General features: G+C 34.4%; 2 protein-coding genes across 2 annotated transcripts; both read right to left on the bottom strand.

Moving 5' to 3' along the window:
• Positions 1-631: 631 nt before the first annotated feature.
• On the bottom strand, positions 632-2,616 carry LOC116110498 (late embryogenesis abundant protein ECP63-like). The gene is made up of 3 exons (XM_031396710.1): positions 1,433-2,616; positions 1,218-1,333; positions 632-1,119 (listed from the first exon to the last, which is right to left on the bottom strand). Exons 1-3 carry the CDS (start codon positions 2,540-2,542, stop codon positions 837-839), a joined length of 1,509 nt encoding a protein of 502 aa, XP_031252570.1. The 5' UTR covers positions 2,543-2,616; the 3' UTR covers positions 632-836.
• Positions 2,617-15,134: 12,518 nt separating this feature from the next.
• On the bottom strand, positions 15,135-18,188 carry LOC116110470 (probable glycosyltransferase At5g03795). The gene is made up of 4 exons (XM_031396685.1): positions 17,826-18,188; positions 17,353-17,609; positions 16,207-16,555; positions 15,135-15,818 (listed from the first exon to the last, which is right to left on the bottom strand). The coding sequence occupies exons 1-4, from the start codon at positions 18,186-18,188 to the stop codon at positions 15,135-15,137; spliced, it is 1,653 nt and encodes a 550-aa protein (XP_031252545.1).
• Positions 18,189-20,550: the final 2,362 nt, after the last annotated feature.

Here is a 20,550-nt window from a genome sequence, read left to right as displayed (position 1 = left end):
AATTAAAATTAATGTTCTTTTCATTGAGTTAATAATCAATTAATATTCCTCACAACATGAACATGAAAATGATGATCCTTTACTTGAAATGAAAAAGATAGGTACTGCATAAAACATCATTCTATTAAAATTAATGAAGACTTCAACAAATCAACTATTTAATCATAGAGTTGCATCAATTATTGATGTTAAACAAAGAATCAAATACATACCAGTTTTATTTTGGATTTGTTTAAGAGTTTGGACTTCTTGACTGTCGTCTTGTTCTTGGATAGAGAGAAATGGGAGATAAATTAGGAAGCCTAGCAGATGAAAGAATTAAAGACGGGCAAAATATTGCTATATTTTGTTGGCTACATTTTAATAGATTGTATTGCTACTAAATGGTTATTTAGATGTTATAAATTTAGAAAAATGGATGTAATTTTTATTAATAGACTATTACTAATTATAATTAATTTCCCATATTTTAAGGTTTAATTCATGGAGTGGTGTTATTTAAGCAATTAAACTTTTTTTAAGCCCCAAAATAGACTTTTTTTTTTTTTTTTAATTAATGAATAGAGTTTAGGAAGAATTAATATTATGCGGATCCAAGGTTGCTCAACAGAAGGGCCCGGCCTAGTTCTCTTTGGATTCAATAGCAAGATACCCAAACTGAAAGTCCACAGAGTGGAAACCAGGAATAGCTAGCAAACAAAAGCAATGATACATAGCGGTATCTGGAGGCTTACAGGAACCCAGAAAGAACCAAGATTCAAATTACAAAGTCAACAACGAAAAAACAAAACGAAGCTAATTAAAGATATTATATGGTTTTCTTCCTACAACTTTGATCACATTTTGCCATAGCGGTCTTCTTTCCGCTCTATGCGTATGGTGCCTTCACCATCTATGCGTCCAACATCATTAAAAGTTTGCCCCGTCATCTGATCCGCCGTTTTCAATGTTTCCGCAATGGCTCCGGGACGTGTCTCTTCAATGTTGATCTCAACTCTCTCAACTGGCACAGTTCTTCCTGTGCTCCCAGCCCTTGTCTCTTCCACTACGTCAGTTGGCTGAGTGAGCTTGCTCTTTATGGCGTCCGTCATGGAGCTGAAGATGTTTCCCCTTGATTCCCTGATAAAAACAATACGGGTGAGAAAATATTGTTTGCGTAAAATTGAAATGAAACCACACAACTGCTAATTCACAAGAACATGTGTGCATTTATATACCTTTCAACTTCATGGTCACGGGCCTTTTGGTCAGCTCCATAGTTGTAATCTTCACCTTTCAGCTTCAATTCTTCCATTTGCTGCCTAGCTGCCTCTTCCGATTCACTCAACTTCTCCTGCATTATATTTTCAACAAAAATAAAAAATCAACGCTGAATTAAACAAAATGGAAGTAACTATATATAGTACTCGATTATAACTTCAACTTTATCTACCTTTGTTGCCTCTTTGGTCTCCTGAGCCTTCTGTTCAGCCGACTCTTTGGTCTCCTGAGCCTTCTGCTTAGCCTTTTCAGCCTTCTGTTTAGCAGACTCTTTAGTCTCTTGAGCCCTTTGCTTAGCTGACTCTTTAGTCTCGACAGCCTTTTGCTTAGCTGATTCTGCAGTCTCTTCAACCTCCTGTTTAGTTTCCTCTTTTTTACCAGTCAAGTAATCCATTGCTTTCTTGGCAGCACCAGCAGCAGAATCCTTGAACTCACCCAGCTTACCCACAGTAGTATCCTTCCCTTCTTTTGCTTTCTCAGCAGTATAATGCTCGCACTCCTCAGCCTTTTGCATTGTAGTGTCCTTGGCCTCCTTCGACTTCTCCACTGCATAATCTTTATACTCTCCAGCCTTCCCCAACGTCTTGTCCTTAGCCTCCTTCGCCTTTTCCGCAGTAAAGTCTTTATATTCCCCGGCTTTCCCTAACGTCGTGTCCTTAGCTTCTTTTGCCTTCTCTGCGGTATAATCTTTAACTTCTTTCGCCTTTTGTGCTGTATAATCTTTATACTCTCCAGCCTTCCCCATAGTTTTATCCTTAGCTTCTTTTGCCTTCTCTGCAGTATAATCTGTATACTCTTCCGCCTTTTCCATTGTCTTGTCTTTCGTTTCCTTGGCTTTCTGTGCAGCATAATTTGTGGTCTCCTTTGCCTTATCTGCATACTCTCCCACCTTTCCTTTAGCCTTCTCTGCCGCATAATCTTCATATTCCTCCACCTTCTGTCCGGCCTTGTTGGTTGTCTTCCTCCCCTTCTCCGTGGTGTAGTCCTTATACTCTTTCGCTTTCTCCGCCGCCGTTTGACCTCCCTCCTTGGTTGTCTCCGCAGCCTCATAGCTCTTCCCAACAACGGCGTCTTTGGCATGCCCGATTGTGCCCGTCACAGCCCTCAAAACCGACCCAATCACCCCTGGTCTCTCTTGTTGCTGCTGCGGTTGATCCGTCGTGGTATCAACCATATAAACTCCCTCTTCATATTCTCTTCCTCGGTTCACGTCTCTCAGGTCAGCCGCAGCAATTCTCACTGCCGCCTCGGCTCTCTCTTCCCTTTGTTGCCTTGTCGCCATTGCTCTTCACTTGTAAATCACAAAGACACACCAGAATTACCTAAAACAACTTTTTTTTTCTCAGAATTTCTTTGTTTTCTTAATGTTCTTGATGGTGCAATGCAGTGAATTATAGAATATATAATGTGCACTCAGATAATATACACGAAGCTTACTTCTTGTGAATATGACACGCAGAGAAGAGATACTTGAGGAGCGGTTGCCACGTTTGAGACGGTGAGATGTGAAGGACAAGTGGCGAGCATGAAGAAGGAAGGTGACACGTAGATTTAACATGGAAGCCTGGGAAGTGAAGTAAAGCGGTGGATGGATGGTAGATTACATGTCCTTGACTAGAGAAGTTTAATGGGAACTTTTGAGCTGTGGTTAACTTACACGTGTCATACCACGTGGCTAGATAACACACGTTACCTAGGTTACAGTGAACTGGATAATTTTTTGTTCTGTTTATCTTGATCACATGAAGATTTGCAGTATAGTTTAGAACTTTAGATAAGATACTTACCAATTACTTCAACAATTAATAAATTGAATCAATTGATTAATTAATACTGTATATTCACTATATAAAATAATTAAGACTCAAATCATTTTTCATGTATGTGTTATCATATGCCTAATAAAAAGTCCCATTATTCTTTTTTTCATTTTTATTTTGGTTTCCATGCATTTATTTTATAATACTTTTCATCCCATCAAAATTTCTCCTTTTAACTATATGTATTACAACATGTTTTGAGTATAAAAAGTTCTATAAATTTTAATATTTCTATAGTAACTTTATGTTATTATTTAAATTGATTGTATGTTATTAATATTATTATCCTTCTAATTATACTCTATGGTCGCCACTAAAATAAATCTTTCATATTCAAAAATAAGTTTGGTATAATATCATATTATTTTCTTATATATAGCATGGTTATTGGTTAGTATATTGTCATATTATTTTTGTTATAGATAGTTAGGTTAATAGCAAGAAAAAAAAAAAAAAAAAAAAAAAAAAAAAAAAAAAAAAAAAATCTTTCTTAGTATAATTAAATGCCCTATGTGATTCGCATTAACCCTCTTAAGGGCCGTTTGGGTCGAGGGTAAATAAGATAATGGGGATAATCTTCGTTTATTTTGTAAGATTCATGTGTTTGATTTACAAGTAATAAAATATTATGATAATCTTTTATTGTAAATAGTGTTTACTGTTGATAATGTGGGAGGTAATCTTATTACCTTGTTAGAGGGTGTTATTAAAATATTACCGGGGTAATATGATTTTTCTACTCATTTTGCCCTTAATTAAAAACCATTTCGGACACAATTGCCCTCAAATGTCTACCACATAACAATTACCTAGCTCCCATACATTTGAAAAATTAGTTATAACACCCTAGCTATAAAAAAGTTTAAAAATTAACAAAATACCCCCAACCACCTAAGACCACCGCTGGCCGTGACTCACCACCGTCGACCGTCGGTGTCAGTAGTCGTAATGGTGCACAACCGGCCGGATCTGACCAGTCATATGTTGTTAAGGCCTTTTTCGGCCATGGATCTGGGATCCATGACTAGATATGACCAGATCTGGCGTTTCTATGGCCATTTCACGGCCAAAGATGTGGCTGTGAAATGGCCATAGATCTAACCGTTTTCTAACCATGGATTTGTGATCAATGGTCATTTTTGGCTTACCGATGCACGCCCGACCACATACAGCCAATCGTGCACCATTCAATTGACTACCGACGACAACCGGAGGTGGTGGCTGGCTGTCGACAGTGGCTTAGGGTGGGTAAGGGTGATTTTGCTACAAATTAAAGTTTTATATAGTTGGGGTGTTTTAGAAAAATTTTAAATGTAGGGGTTTAAAGAAATGATTCAAAAAATAATAATAAAAAATTCCATCAAATTAATATTTAAAAAGGTGGGCAATTTAGTGATCTACATAACATACCCACCTATTTATCCTGCCAACCAAACATATTATTCACTAATTTATTCGAACCAACCAAACGCATTTTCTAAACATTTACAGTAATCTTTAAGGTGATCTTTTTTTCCATTAATATAATATACCTCTATAATAAAACATTATATGATCCAAACGCCCCCTTACAGTTAAATTTTTTTACGTTTTTGTGTTAAAATAACTTGTGTAGCATCATCTAAAAATCGAAAATGACAATCTTACAATTTAAAATAGAAAGTTAATAATATTTAATCATATAGTTTTTGTCTTAAAAATCATCGCTTATAAGTAGAGATGAGCGTTTGACCCGCTTAGGCAGATCCCCACCCCACCCCGAATGGGTCGGGAAATCCCCGAAAGAGTTGGGGATTAAGATGGGGCCGGGCACAAAATAATTCCTCAGTCTCGGGGATGGAGTTGGGCTTCACCTCGCCCCAACCAACAAGGACCTTTGGGGACCTACCCCGATCCACCTCGCCTTGCCTATATATATATTTCATAAAAAAAAAAAAAAAAATAACATTATTTCATTTAAAAAAATTTAATATAAGATATTTTCTTTGCAATCTTATTGATATTCAATAAATCTTGTTAATCTTATATAAATTTGAATAGTTGAAAATTAATCAATGAATTATACTAAACAAATTAATTAGAAGAAGAAAGAGGAACTTTATGTGTATTATAATGATGGAGAGACACAATAAATTTTATCACATAAGTTTAAAAACTAATTTTAGACAATAATATTTGATTATTTTCTAAATTCTAATATCTGATTTTACTACATATCTAACAAGTTTTAATGTTATATTTAACAAGTCTTACTACATATTATAATTGATCATGGATTATATCTAACAAGTCTTACTACATATCATAATTAATTTGTGACGTTTCATTTAAACAATATTTGTAACTAATTTGTCCAATAATTTTGCTTGAAATTCTCCTATTCATTTTCTTTTCTAACAAAAATCACATTTGTCAAGAAATTACCACTTTAATAATTATTATTTTTTCACTATTAATTGATGAAATGTGATTATAATTGTGGTAACATTGAGTTAAATCATATAAAATTATACAAATGGGTAATAATAGATGTTTTTGTATTCAAATAAAAACCCTTGTACTTCTAAAAATTAGATACAAATGTTAATGTTCTTTAAAAAAAAATAAAAAATAAAAAGTCTAAGGCTCCTAAAGCCCAAACCTAGCCCATAGTCAATAATCCTAAAGCCCAAACCCAACCCACAACCAAGAATCCTAAAACCTATCATAAACGTTGACCTTGTTGACCCAGCAAAGACTCCATTGACTGGGGTGGGTCGAGGGTCAACCCAATCCCCACGGGCCAGGCCCGAGATCCCCCTTCATCCCTGGCCCACGGGACGAGCCAGGCTCGAGGAATCCCCTGGGGTCAAGGCCGAGGAATAGGATTCTTGGCCTTGCCCTTGGCTGGCACCCATCCCTACTTGTAAGTTGTTTTTTTGAGATAGATGAAACGGAAGATAATGCATATATAATAGAATATTATCAATTAGAGGTTAACAACTTTTAAAACAAATAAGAAAAGATCTCAAATTCTAAAATGGGCAAATGGCAGAAACTACATGGTATTACGAAAGATTTATGATGAAAAAAATAAATATGTTACCATTTATTTGTGCTAATTGATATGCATGTTTAGTGTTTTATTTTTATTTTTTATTTTAGTGTCATGGAATTTGAAGTTGATTGGAATAAAAATACTGAATATAAAAATTAGAGAGAAAATAGAAAATCTAGATAAAGCAAATTCAATTTTACTGTTAAAGTTGATTGGAATACAGATACTAAGGTGGCATTTGTTTTGTTTCTTATCTGAAAACTGAAAAAAAAAAAAAAAAAAACAAAACAAAAAAAAACAAAAAAAAACAAAAAAAAAACAAAAAAAAAAAAACAAAAACTGAATTGGTTTGTAAATTAAAGAGATGTGAATGACTGAATATTAGACTTGGCAAAACGGGTCCAAACCCACAAGTTGGCCATAAACCTGGGAAAAATATATAGGGTATGGGTCCATGACATTGGACCCCTTTTTTTCGGACCCATACTCGGCCCTACTCGTTTTTCTAGCGGGTTATGTGGGTCACCTGTAGGTACCTTTTTTTTTAAAAAAAAAAAGAAAAAAAAAAAAACCCTTTTCATTTTTGGGCAAATTGAAATCGCCACTTCCCACCCTAGACCCAATTTCCATTTCCAAATCCCTAACTCCTTTCTTGGCCATCTTCTTCTCTAACGCAACTCCTCTCTCAAAATCAATCCCGCAAACGTAGGTCAACTGTCGCCAGTTTCCATCATCGTCGTCAATTCAAACTCACACTCAATCACTTTCATTAGTCTCCACTGTTGCCACATCTCCAATCGCCGCATTTCCAAACTCCAATCTCCATGTTGCCGCAACTCCATGTCGCTCATCCAAGGTATGTGTATCCCTATTCCTAAATCCTAACTCACTCACTCTCGTCTCTCACTCTCACACTTATCCACTGACCACTATCGTCCTTTACTCCTCTGTTTAGCAGTCAACCATTCACTTACTCTATCACACTCACTCATTGTCGTCTATGTTTTCATGATAAGAGCTTCACGAAGATTGTCCAAAGAGTGAAAACCCCTCTTGCTTCTGTTTTGCCCCTCTAAGTGAAGGTTGCCAGTATGTTTAATTTGCAGTGTTGTGGAAACTGATAGGGACTTTCATATATATTATTTTTTGACTTCGGATTTTGGAAGGATGACCTTTTGCTTTTTGGAAATGAAAACAAAAATGTTTGTTTCCGAGGATTGGTGTAGTTTGGTGTTTGTTTGGTGCAGTTTGGTGTAGTTTAGAGTTTGTTTTATTTGTTTTATTTGTTTATGTGAATTGAATTGAATTTAAAGTAGTTGATTATAGGGGTGTAATTGTAAAAAATTAAAACTACAAGAATTTTAGGGGTGTAATTACAAAAATTAAAAATTGGAGAGAGAAAAAATGGGTACCATGGGTCTACCCGTACCCATATAAGGTAGGGTCTAAGTCCAATATTTTAGACCCATATAACTCGACTCATTTTGGGCCCATACCCGTTGGACTTGTACCCGTATTGAACCAACTCCAACCCAGCCCACCCGCCCATTTTGCCAGGTTTACTAAATATTAGACCTGGTAAAATGGGCTGGTGGACCGGGTTAGGGCCAAGTCAATATGGGCACGAGTCCAAAACGGGTCGAGTTATACGAGTCCAATATTTTGGACCTGGACGCTACCCTATACGAGTACAGGTGGACCTATAGGTACCCATTTTTTCTCTTTCTAATTTTCAATTTTTGTAGTTACACCCCTAAAATTCCTGTAGTTTTTATTTTTTACAATTACGCCCCCACAATCAACTACTCTAAATTTAATTCAATTCACATAAATAAATATAGCAAATTAAACAAACTCCAAACTACACCAAACCAAACCAAATTATAACAATCCTCGGAAACAAACATTTTTGTTTTCATTTCCAAAAAGCAAAAGGTTATCCTTCCAAAATCCAAAGTCAAAAAATAATATATATGAAAGTCCACATCAATTTCCACAAAACAACAAATTAAACATACCGATAGCCTTCACTTGGAGTAGCAAAACAGAAGCAGGAGGCGTCTTTACTCTTTGAAGAATCTCTGTGAAGCTCTTATCCTGAAAACATAGACGACAGTGAGTGAGTGTGACAAAGTGAGTGAATGGCTAAATTCTAAACAGAGGAGTAGAGGATGACAATGGTCAGTGGGTGATTGTGTGAGTGAGAGAGGAGAGTGAGTGAGTTAGGATTTAGGAATAGGGATACACATACCTTGGATGAGCGACGTGGAGATTGGAGTTTGGAAATGCGGTGGTTGGAGATACGGCGACGATGGAGACTAATGAGAGTGAGTGAGTGTGAGTCTGAATCGACACGACGGTGGAGACTGGCGATGGTCAATCTGCATTTGTGGGATTGATTTTGAGAGAAGAGTTGCATTAGAGAAGAAGATGGCCAAGAACGGAGTTAGGGATTTGGAAATGGAAACTGGGTCTGGGGTGGGATTGCAATTTCAATTTGGCCTAAAATGAAAAAGATTTTTTTTTAAAAAAAAAAAAAAAAAAAAGTACCCACGGGTGAACTCGCATAACCCGTTGGAAAAACGGGTAGGGCCAGGTACGGGTCCAATGTCATGGACTCGTACCCTATATATTTTTCCCGGGTTTAAGGTTGACCCGCAGGTCTAGACCTGTTTTGCCAAGTCTATTGAATATGATTGATAAGTTTGTTTTTTAACTTTTTATAGTATAATTATAAGTGTTCAATTTTTAACAATTGAGAGGGCAAGAGAGACAATTGAAGAAAACCGAAGTATACCCAAAAATTTATTGAGAAGAAAGAATTGTATTCAATTGAATTGTGTTTTTACATGTATTCATACCACCTGTTTATACAAATGTGCAGTGACTATTTAAGGAAAAATAATTTCACAATAATGTTTGTAATCTTTCTAAGTAAGGAAATAGAATATCTCACAATAATGTTTGTAATCTCTCTTTGTAAGGAAATAACATATCTAATAATAATGTTTGTAATCTCTCTAGGTAAGGAAATAGAATATCAACATTCCATATTTGCATGTCAACACTCCCTTTCACGCTTATGGTTTGTATATCTCACAAACTTGAAGTTTGCATAGTATATGCGAATGTTGTCTGCTACACAATGGTTTTGTGAAGATATCAGCTGGTTGTTCCGTGGTTTGAATATGCATGGTTTTGATCACGGTCTTTTGAATTTTGTCTTTAATGAAGTAGCAGTCAATCTCTATATGCTTCGTTCTTTCATGGAAACGCAATGTCATTTGTTGCTTTGTTGTTACAATACAAGTTGACATTCCTTTCAACTTGTACATCTAGATTTTTAACTACCCAAGAATTTAGGTGATCTCGCATTTGGTATTAACCATGGCTCCATACTGCTAATGAAAGAGATATTATAAACTACTTCTTTGTTTTCCATAAAATGAGTGATCCTTCAAGTTTTATGCAAAAACCAGTGAGCAATCTTCTTGTCATCGGACATTGTCCCCATTCTAAATCACAGTATGCAGTAATGCCTAATTTTCCTTCTTGTGGTAAGAGAAGTCCCAAGCTAGGACACCCTTTTAAGTACCTAAACACCCTCATTGGTGCATCGATATGAGATTGTTTTGGTGCATACATGAATTGACTAGGGGTCTGAACTTCATAGCTGATATTTGGTCACGTCATTGTAAGGTAAATAAGTTGTCCCATGAGTCGTTGATAGCTAGGGTGATTTTTAGGGTTGGATCTACTTCCGGAGATGATGCATCAACATCATATTCTTGGTTGGTAAGCTTGGCATTTTGTTCAACAGAAATGACATTTAGCCTACATATTGATAGTCCCAAATCTGATATGAGCTCTAGAACGTATTTACGTTGGTTGAGAGATATACCATTTTGGGATCTTGCATTTCAATGTCCAAGAAATATTTTGACGCACCTAAGTCCTTGATATGAAAGGTTGTGTATGTCATGATAGCTATCTCATCATTTCCTATAATAAGTTTGTCATCAACATATATTATGAGACTAATAAAAGATTCACCATGATGCCGTGAGAAAAGTGCATAGTCGTGTTTGGACTATGTGAAGCCTATGACTGTGAGTGCCTCTATAAACTTTGTATTCCATTATTTTGATGTTGTGAAAAGCTAGAAATATTTTATGAAACCACACTCATATTCTCTAGAACAAAATTTCCCACTGCCAGTACTTATTTTCCTAAGATTTTTTAAATTAGACTTCATGTGACTAGTTGCTCACAAATGGGGATGATTTGATAAGGAAGATGGCGACTTAGATGGATGAAAAGTTAAACAAGAATTGGAGTATGATTCATGGTGTCATGGGGATTGCAATGGTTTTAGACCCTAGGTTTAAATTGAAGTTGTAGACTTCTTTTTTCCTTTGATCTGTGGAGAGGATGGTCCACATGAGATTATGAGGATCCGAAGATTATGTAATGATTTGTATGTTCAGTATTGGAGTAACCATCAAAGTTGTCAAACACAATAATCTTTCACTGCATCCTTTGGTACCTTTTCTCAGGATGAGTTTGAAAGAATGGGGGTACTAGCTAGTTTGGATAAATTTTTGGATGAAGAATCTAGTATTGGCTAAGAAAGGTCTGAGTTGGAATGTTACTTAGAGGAGAAAATTATTCCTAGAACTCCAGACTTTGATCTATAGACTTGGTGGAGGTTACACGGGGCTAAATATCCTATCCTACAAAGGATTGCTCAAGATATCCTAGCTATTCCCGTGTCCATAGTTGCTTCTGAGTCTACATTTAGCATAGTTGGCAACATACTGAGTCCACATCGCAACAAGCTTCATTCTGATACATTAGAGGTGTTGATGTGTTTACAGAATTGGAAATGGGTTGACATAAAATGTAATCAAATTTTTTTTTTTTATTTCTTCAACATTAAAAATTAAAAAAATTTATTAACATATTCTAGTTTTTAATGTTTATTGTTTACTATTATGTCAGGTCCAGGGCATGGATCTTGTTCATCAATTTATGATGACAATGATGCAAACAATGAGGTATTATAGATTCATAATGTATTTTTTTTTTTTCTTTCCTCTTCTTTAGTAATTCATATGATAGTTAAAATTTGTGTACATGTTACTTAAATATCATCTAATTTATTTTTTTCGCTTGTTTAGGAGGAAATCGAAGTGGCATAATTTTGATGATATTTATGCTTTTGGTGAAATGTTTTGGATTTCTTATTTGACAAATTTATTTCTCAATATTTTAATAGTATGCAATTTAATATGTTTTGGATTTTTTTTTTAGGTATGTAATTATTCAAAATTTGTCTACAGGTTGCTTGTGGGCTGCACATGGAATGTTAAGTGCTGTGGTCTGGGTGTTGCTCTTGAATCTTGAATCTTGATTGTGTGATGTGGGGTCCTTTTGGCTCCTTATGAAATATGAATGGCATTTTTTTGTCTTTTTGTCTTTTTTTTTTTTTTCAATTGACTTTTGAGTTGTGCATGATTGTTTCCTTTTGGTTAATTTGGAATCAAATTTAAGTTCATTATAATATAATGATATATTACATTATAGTGAACTTGATAGTGTGATGTGGGTACTATTCTAGAGTTCCCTTCTAAATTTGGAGTATAAATTTGTAATATAATGATATATTACATTATAAATTTAAGTTCATAGGACTTTTATGTATATTACTCAAGAGATCCTGAGTTCAATCTACATGGGTTGTCAATAGGGGTAGCCATTGAAGGGATTTATGCAGCTATCAACTTCAAGACCCCAGGGGATTAGTTGAGACGTACATAAGTTGGCCCAAACACTCTCAGTCACAAAAAAAAATACAAAATTTAAGTTCATTTCTTTTTGGATGATATATTATAAATTTATTATGATGGTCAATAAATTTATGTTTAATATATACATTATAAATTTAAGTTCATTTCTTTTTGGATGATATACATTATAATTTTGAGGAAAAATAAGGTAGGCTCAAGGCTGCAAAATCCCCCAATTTGGGGCTGGCCAAGAGGTGCTCGAGATTCCCCATATCTCAACTGGGATTTCAAGGATTCCTCAAAATCCCCGTTCATGGATCGGGCCAAGTTTGGTGAATTCCCTTGGACTTTTAGGCAGAACAAAAAGACAAGGGTCCCTAGCTCTGACCAGACCAATGCCCATCCCTAGAAAATTCCTCATCCTAGAGGATGGGGGAGATGGGGATAAAGGTCTCTTCACCTTGCCTCGGTAAATAATGTTGCATATGTTAAATTTTATCACAGAATTATCCTCTCCACACCTAGATCCCTTTTCCTTCATGTTGCATGACCTCTAGCAAGTCAGCACATCCTGCCATCAACCACCACCCCAACCACCATTGAAGCCCCCTCATTGTTCCCCACCCCCATTCACAGCCCACAACTATTGGAGGAACCACGATCGAGTGTGCGCTTGCACAAACCACCTATTGCGTCGCGCGCTACTGCTATCACTAGCGTTGCCATCTCAACTTATTGAAGTATCTTATCAACTAATTGAAGCATGTCACGATCGTCAAATTATTTTGCTTGATCTTGGCAAGGCTTTGCCGAAAAGTGGAAATTTTTGCCAGATCGAGTTGGTCATACATCTCCTTGATGTTGGCCCACATCTCCTTGGCGGTTTCAATAGGTGGAAGACTGGCAGCAACAACTTAGGATAAGCAGTTGCTTATCCATGATCGAACCAACATATTGCATCGGGTCTAGTGTTTGGAAAGATGTCGCTCGACAGGAAAAGGGACAGTTCCGTTAAGGAATTTGTCCTCGTCCTTTGTCACCAAGGCTCATTGGAAATCACAAGCCCAAGTTGCGTAGTTCTTTGATCTTGTGAGGGGCTATTTGACAAGGACGAGTTCTGGTCCATTTGAAGCCGAAGAGTACAGTGCATCACTAGGTTCCGGTCGGCTGTTGATGGCTAGGACAAGTTGGAAGGTGAACAGGTAGGGATTTTGACCTTCTTAACCCGATTATTGACCCGCAAACCGGAAAGGACTTGGACTTAGTTGGCTTGAGTTTGGAATTGTAAACCCAAATCAAAAATTTGGTCTCGACCTAGTTTTGTGGGCTTGATCAATTTCTTGTCCCTGGTGGGCCATTCCCTGAGGTGTCTGTTTTGGGCCTGGTTGGGTAAGCCCATTCGAAGTTGTTGTGGATTCAATTTGGGCTCCTAAATGTGGATTGTCCAAAACTAGTTCCTATCCTAGTTGATTTTTGCTTGTGTCCATCTGAGTTGCTGATGTAGAGAGTGTTGAGTTTGACCTTGTTTGGTTATCTAACCAAGTGTCTATATGTCTTGTAGGCTGAAGTAGAACTTAAGGCTAGAGTGGGTTGATTAACAGAAGCTTGATTATAAAATGAGCTCTGATACCATGTCAAAATTGAGAGAGCAAGAGAGACAATTGAATAGAGTTAAAGTATACCCAAGAAATACATTGAGAAGAAAGAATTGTATTTTATTGGATTGTGTTTTTATATGTATTCATATCACTTATTTATACAAATGTGCAGTGACTATGTAAGAAAAAATAATCTTACAATAATGTTTGTAATATCTCTAAGTAAGGAAATAGAATATCTTACAATAATATTTGTAATCTCTCTAGTAAGGAAATAGATCGGTTATCTCACAATAATGTTTCATGTTTGTAATATCTCTAGGTAAGGAAATAAAATATCAACATTCTATATTTGCATGTCACCACAGTTGTTTGTCTTTTGCAAATAAAAAGATCTAAAATTATCTTTTTGGTAAATTATATAAAATATTATTTTAGTTAAATAATGCTTTAAATTTGATTAGTTTAAAAAATATAAAAGCTAATAACTTCACAAATATGATATGATTTATGTTAAAATCAACATTTCCAGTTTTTTTAAATAATTATTAGCATAATGGCATCTGATAAACAAGTACTTTAAAATAAATAATGTTGATTTATATGATGAAAAATATTAAGATGTAAGTGGAATTAGTAGGGATGTAATCATTTATAATATACAAGGATAATGTTGTCTAAATAAAACAATCAACCATTGAGATATTTTCCCATTAATTGAAAAGTTAATAAAAAAAAAAAAAAAAAAGCTTATTCAATTCACTTAATTTCATAGAAAAAGTTGGCATTAAGTTAAAAACAAACACTACGAAATATCTAAAAGATGCAATTTAAATCGTATTCAAACTTAAGTTAAAAAAACAAACAAACCCTAAGAATAAAAATAAGACAGAAAATAGAAATTCAAAAGGAAGCAGACTCAAACTTTATCAACAAAGAAAAACGCTGACTGAAATCAACCCAAGAGAAAAAGATAGGGATGATAGAATTAACAAAAACTATTAGAGAAGGATAATCTTAGAATGAAACATAAAAATATTTATAAATTAAATTTTTAAAAATATTATTAATGTTGCTTCGAAAGTGATTTAGTGGGAACTTAAATAACACCATTACTCTCAAGTGATTTAATGAAGCGTGAATATTCTAATTGTTCTCTCTCAACAAATTAATAATTTAAACTTGCAACCTTGGATTGTTTTAATAAGTCTAGAAGCAACCAGAAAATGCTTGAGAAAAACCAGTACCGCTTCTAATATGCTCGTATTTTTATTTAAGTTTTAAAATAACGGTACATTATGCCGTTAATTATGGTATCAGTATACACCAGAGACCTTGGAAAATTAGAAATTGAATAATAAATACATTAAAAGTAAAAAAGTACTCCTAAATATCGTTGATAATGCCTACTGGCAGTGGCAGTACAACAAATAATACAGATTTACTCCTCCATGAAAATTACCAAGTTTACAAACCAAAATGATTATCAACACCATAAAGAAATAAAAACAAACAAAAGGAAAGAAGAAACCATTTATTTGCTTAGATAAGCTTATTAGCTACTTCACCAGAAAGCCAAAGAATTTCCCAACTCCAAACACCAATCAGAAACTGAACCATTTTTTATTCATCAATTGGTCACACCACTTTGATCATTATGGATTCTAACGTTTAGTCTTCTAAGCCAAATAGAATGAAGAATCATATGAAACACATCAAATCTCTTTGGAGGAGAATTGAATTCGAAATGTCCTCTTACCTGCACCACTCTCCTGTACATTCTTATGTATTGTCTTGTAGATATGCTCGATAATATTCTCTTTAGATTTGGAATATCACTCATAGAAACCTCCACAGAAAATGACTTCCAATTCAGAACATCGCTAAATGGTGGCACATAATGTTCAGAAATCAGCACGGGAACACACCCGGTGTATATTGCCTCGACAACTCTTGGGCTTGCGACTTCGTAGCCACTAGGGCAAAGGCAGAACTTGCTTTTTCTCATCATGTCATAGTATGAGACTCCTTTCGGAAGGTATTTTTGTACCCTAATGTCTTCGTCCTCATTTTCCCAATGCTCGAGAAGGACAGATCTGATTGGACCGTGAACGCCTCCTGCGAAGAAGGCCAAGATTGATCGTCGAGATGGGGATGGTCCACCAACCAGGCCGTTTATTTTGCCTGTTCGGAGATTGATTTCTGGAAATGATACATCCTTCATGGGGCTGAACTTTTCGGAAGTGTTGGCATTGCATAAGGCTCGAATGGAGTTTTTCTGTAGGTTAGGTACAGAAAAAGAAGTTTCTGGCCCCTGCAACCATTATAAATACTTAAATATTACACATTTTTGTTTCAAATGCTTGTGACTACAATTTGAATACTATAGAAATTCATTATCTTAAGAGAATTGTAAAATTAATTATAATAAAGCATGCCCGTAATAATATTCGAAGTATATATAATCTCCCATGTGATACAATATTGACCTTACTTAATTAGACTAATTAGACTTAGTAAGTGATTACTTATAAGATGGGTACATGTTACAAATTAGAACAATTCGTGATGTAAACTGACCAAATTAGGTTTAGACAGAGTTCAAGATAAAATAAGGCATCAATTGTTATCCTTTCTACTGATGTCTATTTCGGAAATTGCAAATGCAGCAGAATATAAGGTATAAAGCTGTCACCACTTACCCAATCATGGCAGGCAAGCATAAAATGATCAGCGCCGAGGCTTCGATTCCAGTAAGGGTATCTTGAAGCAATAAGATTGACATAGTCAACGACTGTCTTCCTAATGGGACCAAAATCATGCGAATCGCGCACATAGACAAATTGGACCATCTTCGCCACACTGAAGGGAAGGAAGAAAACTTGTGCTTTCTCAGGATCTTTGGTCCGGAACTGTCTACTAACCTCCATAGCATAGATAAAATTTCCCTCCATGGAGTATATACTCTTGCAAGGACCATCATGAAAAACTGGCGGTTCTCCTTCTTCATAAACAAAGACCTTAAACTGTTTTTCCATTTCCAAGTAGCTCCTGTAATATGAGGAAGCAACAAGGAGAACTTAGAATTGTAATCCACATGCTCAAAATTGTAAAAATCTGAATGAAGAAGGATCAATTTCTATCAAATTGATCCAAGGATAAAGTGCATAAGTCCCATACTATTATTGTTATGATAGCTTATTGCTCTCAAATTGTGAAGATTTTGTGATCCTTCTTAAGTAACTAAAGTGTCTGCTCTGAACACTAAAACATATATGTTGTTCCAAATATGCAATTTGGCACTTGCAGAATTATTAAACATATCCCACTAACATCGGAAAATACTAAAACAGTAAATAAAAACAAAATAAAAGCAAAATCAAGGGTCCCTTAAGCTTATTGACAAATATGTGAATATACATCAATAGGTTGCAAGATGCAGATATGGCTATGATTAACATTAAGAAGCAGACTATGTTATCTCTTCTAACATGTCTCGATCAAGCCTCTATTTGTATGCTTTTGATTGTTGGACGGACCGGATTTGAAGTGGAAAGCTACATTATAGCAACCATCTCATGCACAAGAATCAAGTAAGCAATTGATAATATCTCTTACTATTCTTAGTTCATCAAATTCTTTAATTAGCCTTTATATAGTTTTCTGAACTCTTTGAACAATATAACATCTTGCCTCATTCCCACGCATTGGCCTAGCACATCATGCCGCATTCCATATTTGGAACCAGTGATCCTCTTAACAGCAATTCAAGATATGAGATGTACGTAGTTCAAATTGCCACGGTTTAAAATTAGGATAATCTTTGAAAATGGTGTATACAATTATACCTGTGAAAGGCTTTGGAATCCCAATACATAGGGCCTGGAGGGACGAAATCAGGGTCTTGAGGATCAGTTTGATTTCCATTTGAAGCTTCTTTAATTGCAACTCTTGCTCTCTGGAGACCAGCTTCCAGCTTCTCCAATTTTGTAAGTACTTTTGGTCGCATTGCTTTCATAGGAACAGACACAGATTCACTCATGGGAGCAACCTTGGGAGTCTCAGCCATTGAAATTTTCAAGCCATCTTCCAACACTGAACCATCCTGTTTAAATAACTAATTATAAATTATTATTTTGCTAATATACACCCAGAAAAGTTAAATAAAAGAATAATATAGCCAAATAAATAAACAAACTTAATAATAAATTAACTACCTCTAAAGTTTCTGTATTAAATGAAAAGTATTAATAATTTGATGTTCTCAAGAAACAGACTTAATTTCACATGCCAAAGACAAAAAGAGAAAAAATGGTCTTACTGATTGCTGAACTTGCACGGCTTCTACAGGAAGAGGAGGGGAAGACGATTTGTTGAGAATAGGCTGATCAACATTTAGAAGAGCTTCTTCCTTATCCTGAACGCCTACCATTACCATTCTTGAATGCAAATCAACCATCTCCTCGCTCTCTTTTGCAGAACTCTCTCGAGTTTCAGAAGAAGAAGAAGAGGAAAAAGATGACCAAGAATGGTTTGGAAATACAACCCAAGTGGAAGTTTTAGAACCCAAAATAGAAACAAACCCAGATGCAACTATCATTAATGGAACCATAAACAACAACAGCTTCATTGAAGACGATGAGGAAGACCACCATGTACAGCAGTTTTTGTAACCTTCTCCCATTTTTATCAAAGATTTTTGTTTCTTTTCTCTTTCTCAGTGACTATGACTTGAGATTTTGTTTCTGTTTCTGCAATTGAAAGTAATAAAAGCAAGAGAGGCCGGGGAGTTTTTGGAACATCTGGAGATTAATGGTTTCAGAATCACGCCAAGCGTCCGCTCGTAGTGCCCTCTGTATGCGAGTTCCTCATGCAAACTTTACTACTTTCCCACTTTACCCTTCCCCCCACTGCCTCTGGCACCCACCTTTTTTTTTTTTTTTCTAAATACTAGCGGCGTCATACGCCAATGTTATTGCACGCGCTTCACATTTTTATTGTTGCCGTGAGGTCATTGGCTTTGACTATGTTCCGGTATTTATGCAACAAGCATCAAACTTTGTGAAATAATATACATGTTTAAGATGTCTTATTTCTAATACGGTAAAATCCATTTGTACTATGCTCTATAAGAATAACCTTTAAAAATTATATTATCAATTTAGCATAGTTATAAATAAGAATAAATTTTATATTATAATAAGTTATATTTTTTCTAATTCCTATTTACGAAAATTGTCTTCATATAGTAATAATTATCTATATATTGTAAAAAAAAAAAAAAAAAATTTATGTTACACTAAAAATTTAAGATGAAATAAAATATTTATTTAAAGTTGGTTGGGATAATGATTTATATTTTAGAATTATTACCACTTATTTTAACTTGTAAGTACATAATAACTCGATAGCATGAACATCTTCTTGTTTAAGCTAAAATATTTCTAACTTTTCAAGCATATTTAAAGCTTTTTTGCAGGATACTTTTTCTATTTTTGTACTATCATCTTCATGATTATTTCCTTTCTTTTATTGTCTAATTGTAGCAATGACTACTAAAATAATGAATTAAAATCCTAATACATATTACTAAAACGTGAATTATAAAATAAGAAATCAAAAAAATAATTTTTGTAATGTTTAAGTACTCATGAGATTTCAAAAAATATACTAAATTCCCTATCTCCCCTAAGATTTTGAATACCATCGTTTGCCTCACCTCAAACATATTAACTAACAATAAGTTTATATGATATTTTAAAATAATTAATAATTAAAAACACTTTATGTGCTATAGAATGAGAAAAGAGTCATAAATATTATTGAACGAAGGTTTTGTTCTTCACCAATATTCTTCCTATTTTGAATTAATTTTTGTTATATTTATTAAATAAAATATGAGCAATCGAAAAATAAATGTTCTTAATAATGTGCATTGAAGGTCAATTTTGTATTTTTTCCTTCTTAATTTCATTTTATCATTATTTGATAGAGATCACCAATATAAGTTTAGTGGTGGTTTTTCACAAAACTTGAAAGGAGGTCATTATAACTTACCCAAACCCGTGGGGTTCTGGAGATTTTCTTAAATCTCAGGGAATTCCAGTTATTTACCCCATAATTCATAAATAATAATAATAATAATAATAACGAGAATCTAACATTATAAATTTGATGTTTGTTATATACTTATATAATATTGGAATATGGTTAATATTCCATATTAAGAGGATATAATTTATGTAGTTTTTTTTTTAATAACTAATCATTTTTATGTAATGGCTTATAAAGATACGGTTTGATTTTTTTTTTTTACACTATTAAAACCTTGAGGTTAATTATAGACAGTGTTTTTACGCTTAGTTTTTAGATATACACCAAAATTTCAAATATCATTCTTTATTTTTCCCAAAATTCCATATAAAAAAAAAAAAATACTTATTAATACATAGCTGAGCACAAAATAAAATGTGTAAAAAAGAAAACAGAAAAAAAAAAATGTATAGGATATACTTTATGATGCATATAATAAGACAAAACGTTTATTAAGAATGACTTCTTGTTGCTATGTGGCAGTTAAAGTAAAGACAGTAGAGTTTCTTTGGGTACTCGCGAGAGTGAACATTACAGGTATAAAGAGCTGTTATTTTCTCTTCTTGGAAACCATTGTTTATTTTAAGTGATGAGCATAAACGAAAAACAGAAGGGCATTTTTGTCTTTCAGATATTATGCATTGTCTTCTTTATGGACTCTCGTGCTTATTGCCAGTTGCCACCTCTCATTTAATTCGGCAACGGGCAACTCAGTTATTCCATTTTTACCAATTTTCTCCTCTATTTTCTATTTTCTTTTTCATTTTATTCAAAAAGTTAAAGAACTCGATACTATCATCTAATTTTATGTCTAAATTTTGGCATGAATGACATTGAATGAACATAATTTTAAATTATCGAAAATAGATTAATTTCAATAAATGTTTCTCTGCATATAATCATAAATAAAAGTCAGCACAATAAATTATGGATGGCTGTAACATATATAAATT

This window comes from Pistacia vera, unplaced genomic scaffold (assembly GCF_008641045.1).
Source record: "Pistacia vera cultivar Batoury unplaced genomic scaffold, PisVer_v2 Contig603, whole genome shotgun sequence".
Lineage (NCBI taxonomy): Eukaryota > Viridiplantae > Streptophyta > Magnoliopsida > Sapindales > Anacardiaceae > Pistacia > Pistacia vera.
Note: the sequence above shows the minus strand (reverse complement) of the source record. Positions and strands in the feature narration are given on the sequence as shown.

Excerpts from the sequence above, each read along its gene's own strand:
- LOC116110498 (XM_031396710.1), bottom strand. The coding sequence starts at position 2,542 with ATGGCGACAAGGCAACAAAGGGAAGAGAGAGCCGAGGCGGCAGTGAGA. Across the intron at positions 1,334-1,432 it reads AGACCAAAGAGGCAACAAAG|GAGAAGTTGAGTGAATCGGA; the intron begins GTAGATAAAGTT and ends AATATAATGCAG. Across the intron at positions 1,120-1,217 it reads CGTGACCATGAAGTTGAAAG|GGAATCAAGGGGAAACATCT; the intron begins GTATATAAATGC and ends TGTTTTTATCAG.
- LOC116110470 (XM_031396685.1), bottom strand. The coding sequence starts at position 18,188 with ATGGGAGAAGGTTACAAAAACTGCTGTACATGGTGGTCTTCCTCATCG. Across the intron at positions 16,556-17,352 it reads GATTCCAAAGCCTTTCACAG|GAGCTACTTGGAAATGGAAA; the intron begins GTATAATTGTAT and ends CTCATATTACAG. Across the intron at positions 15,819-16,206 it reads TGCTTGCCTGCCATGATTGG|GGGCCAGAAACTTCTTTTTC; the intron begins GTAAGTGGTGAC and ends TAATGGTTGCAG.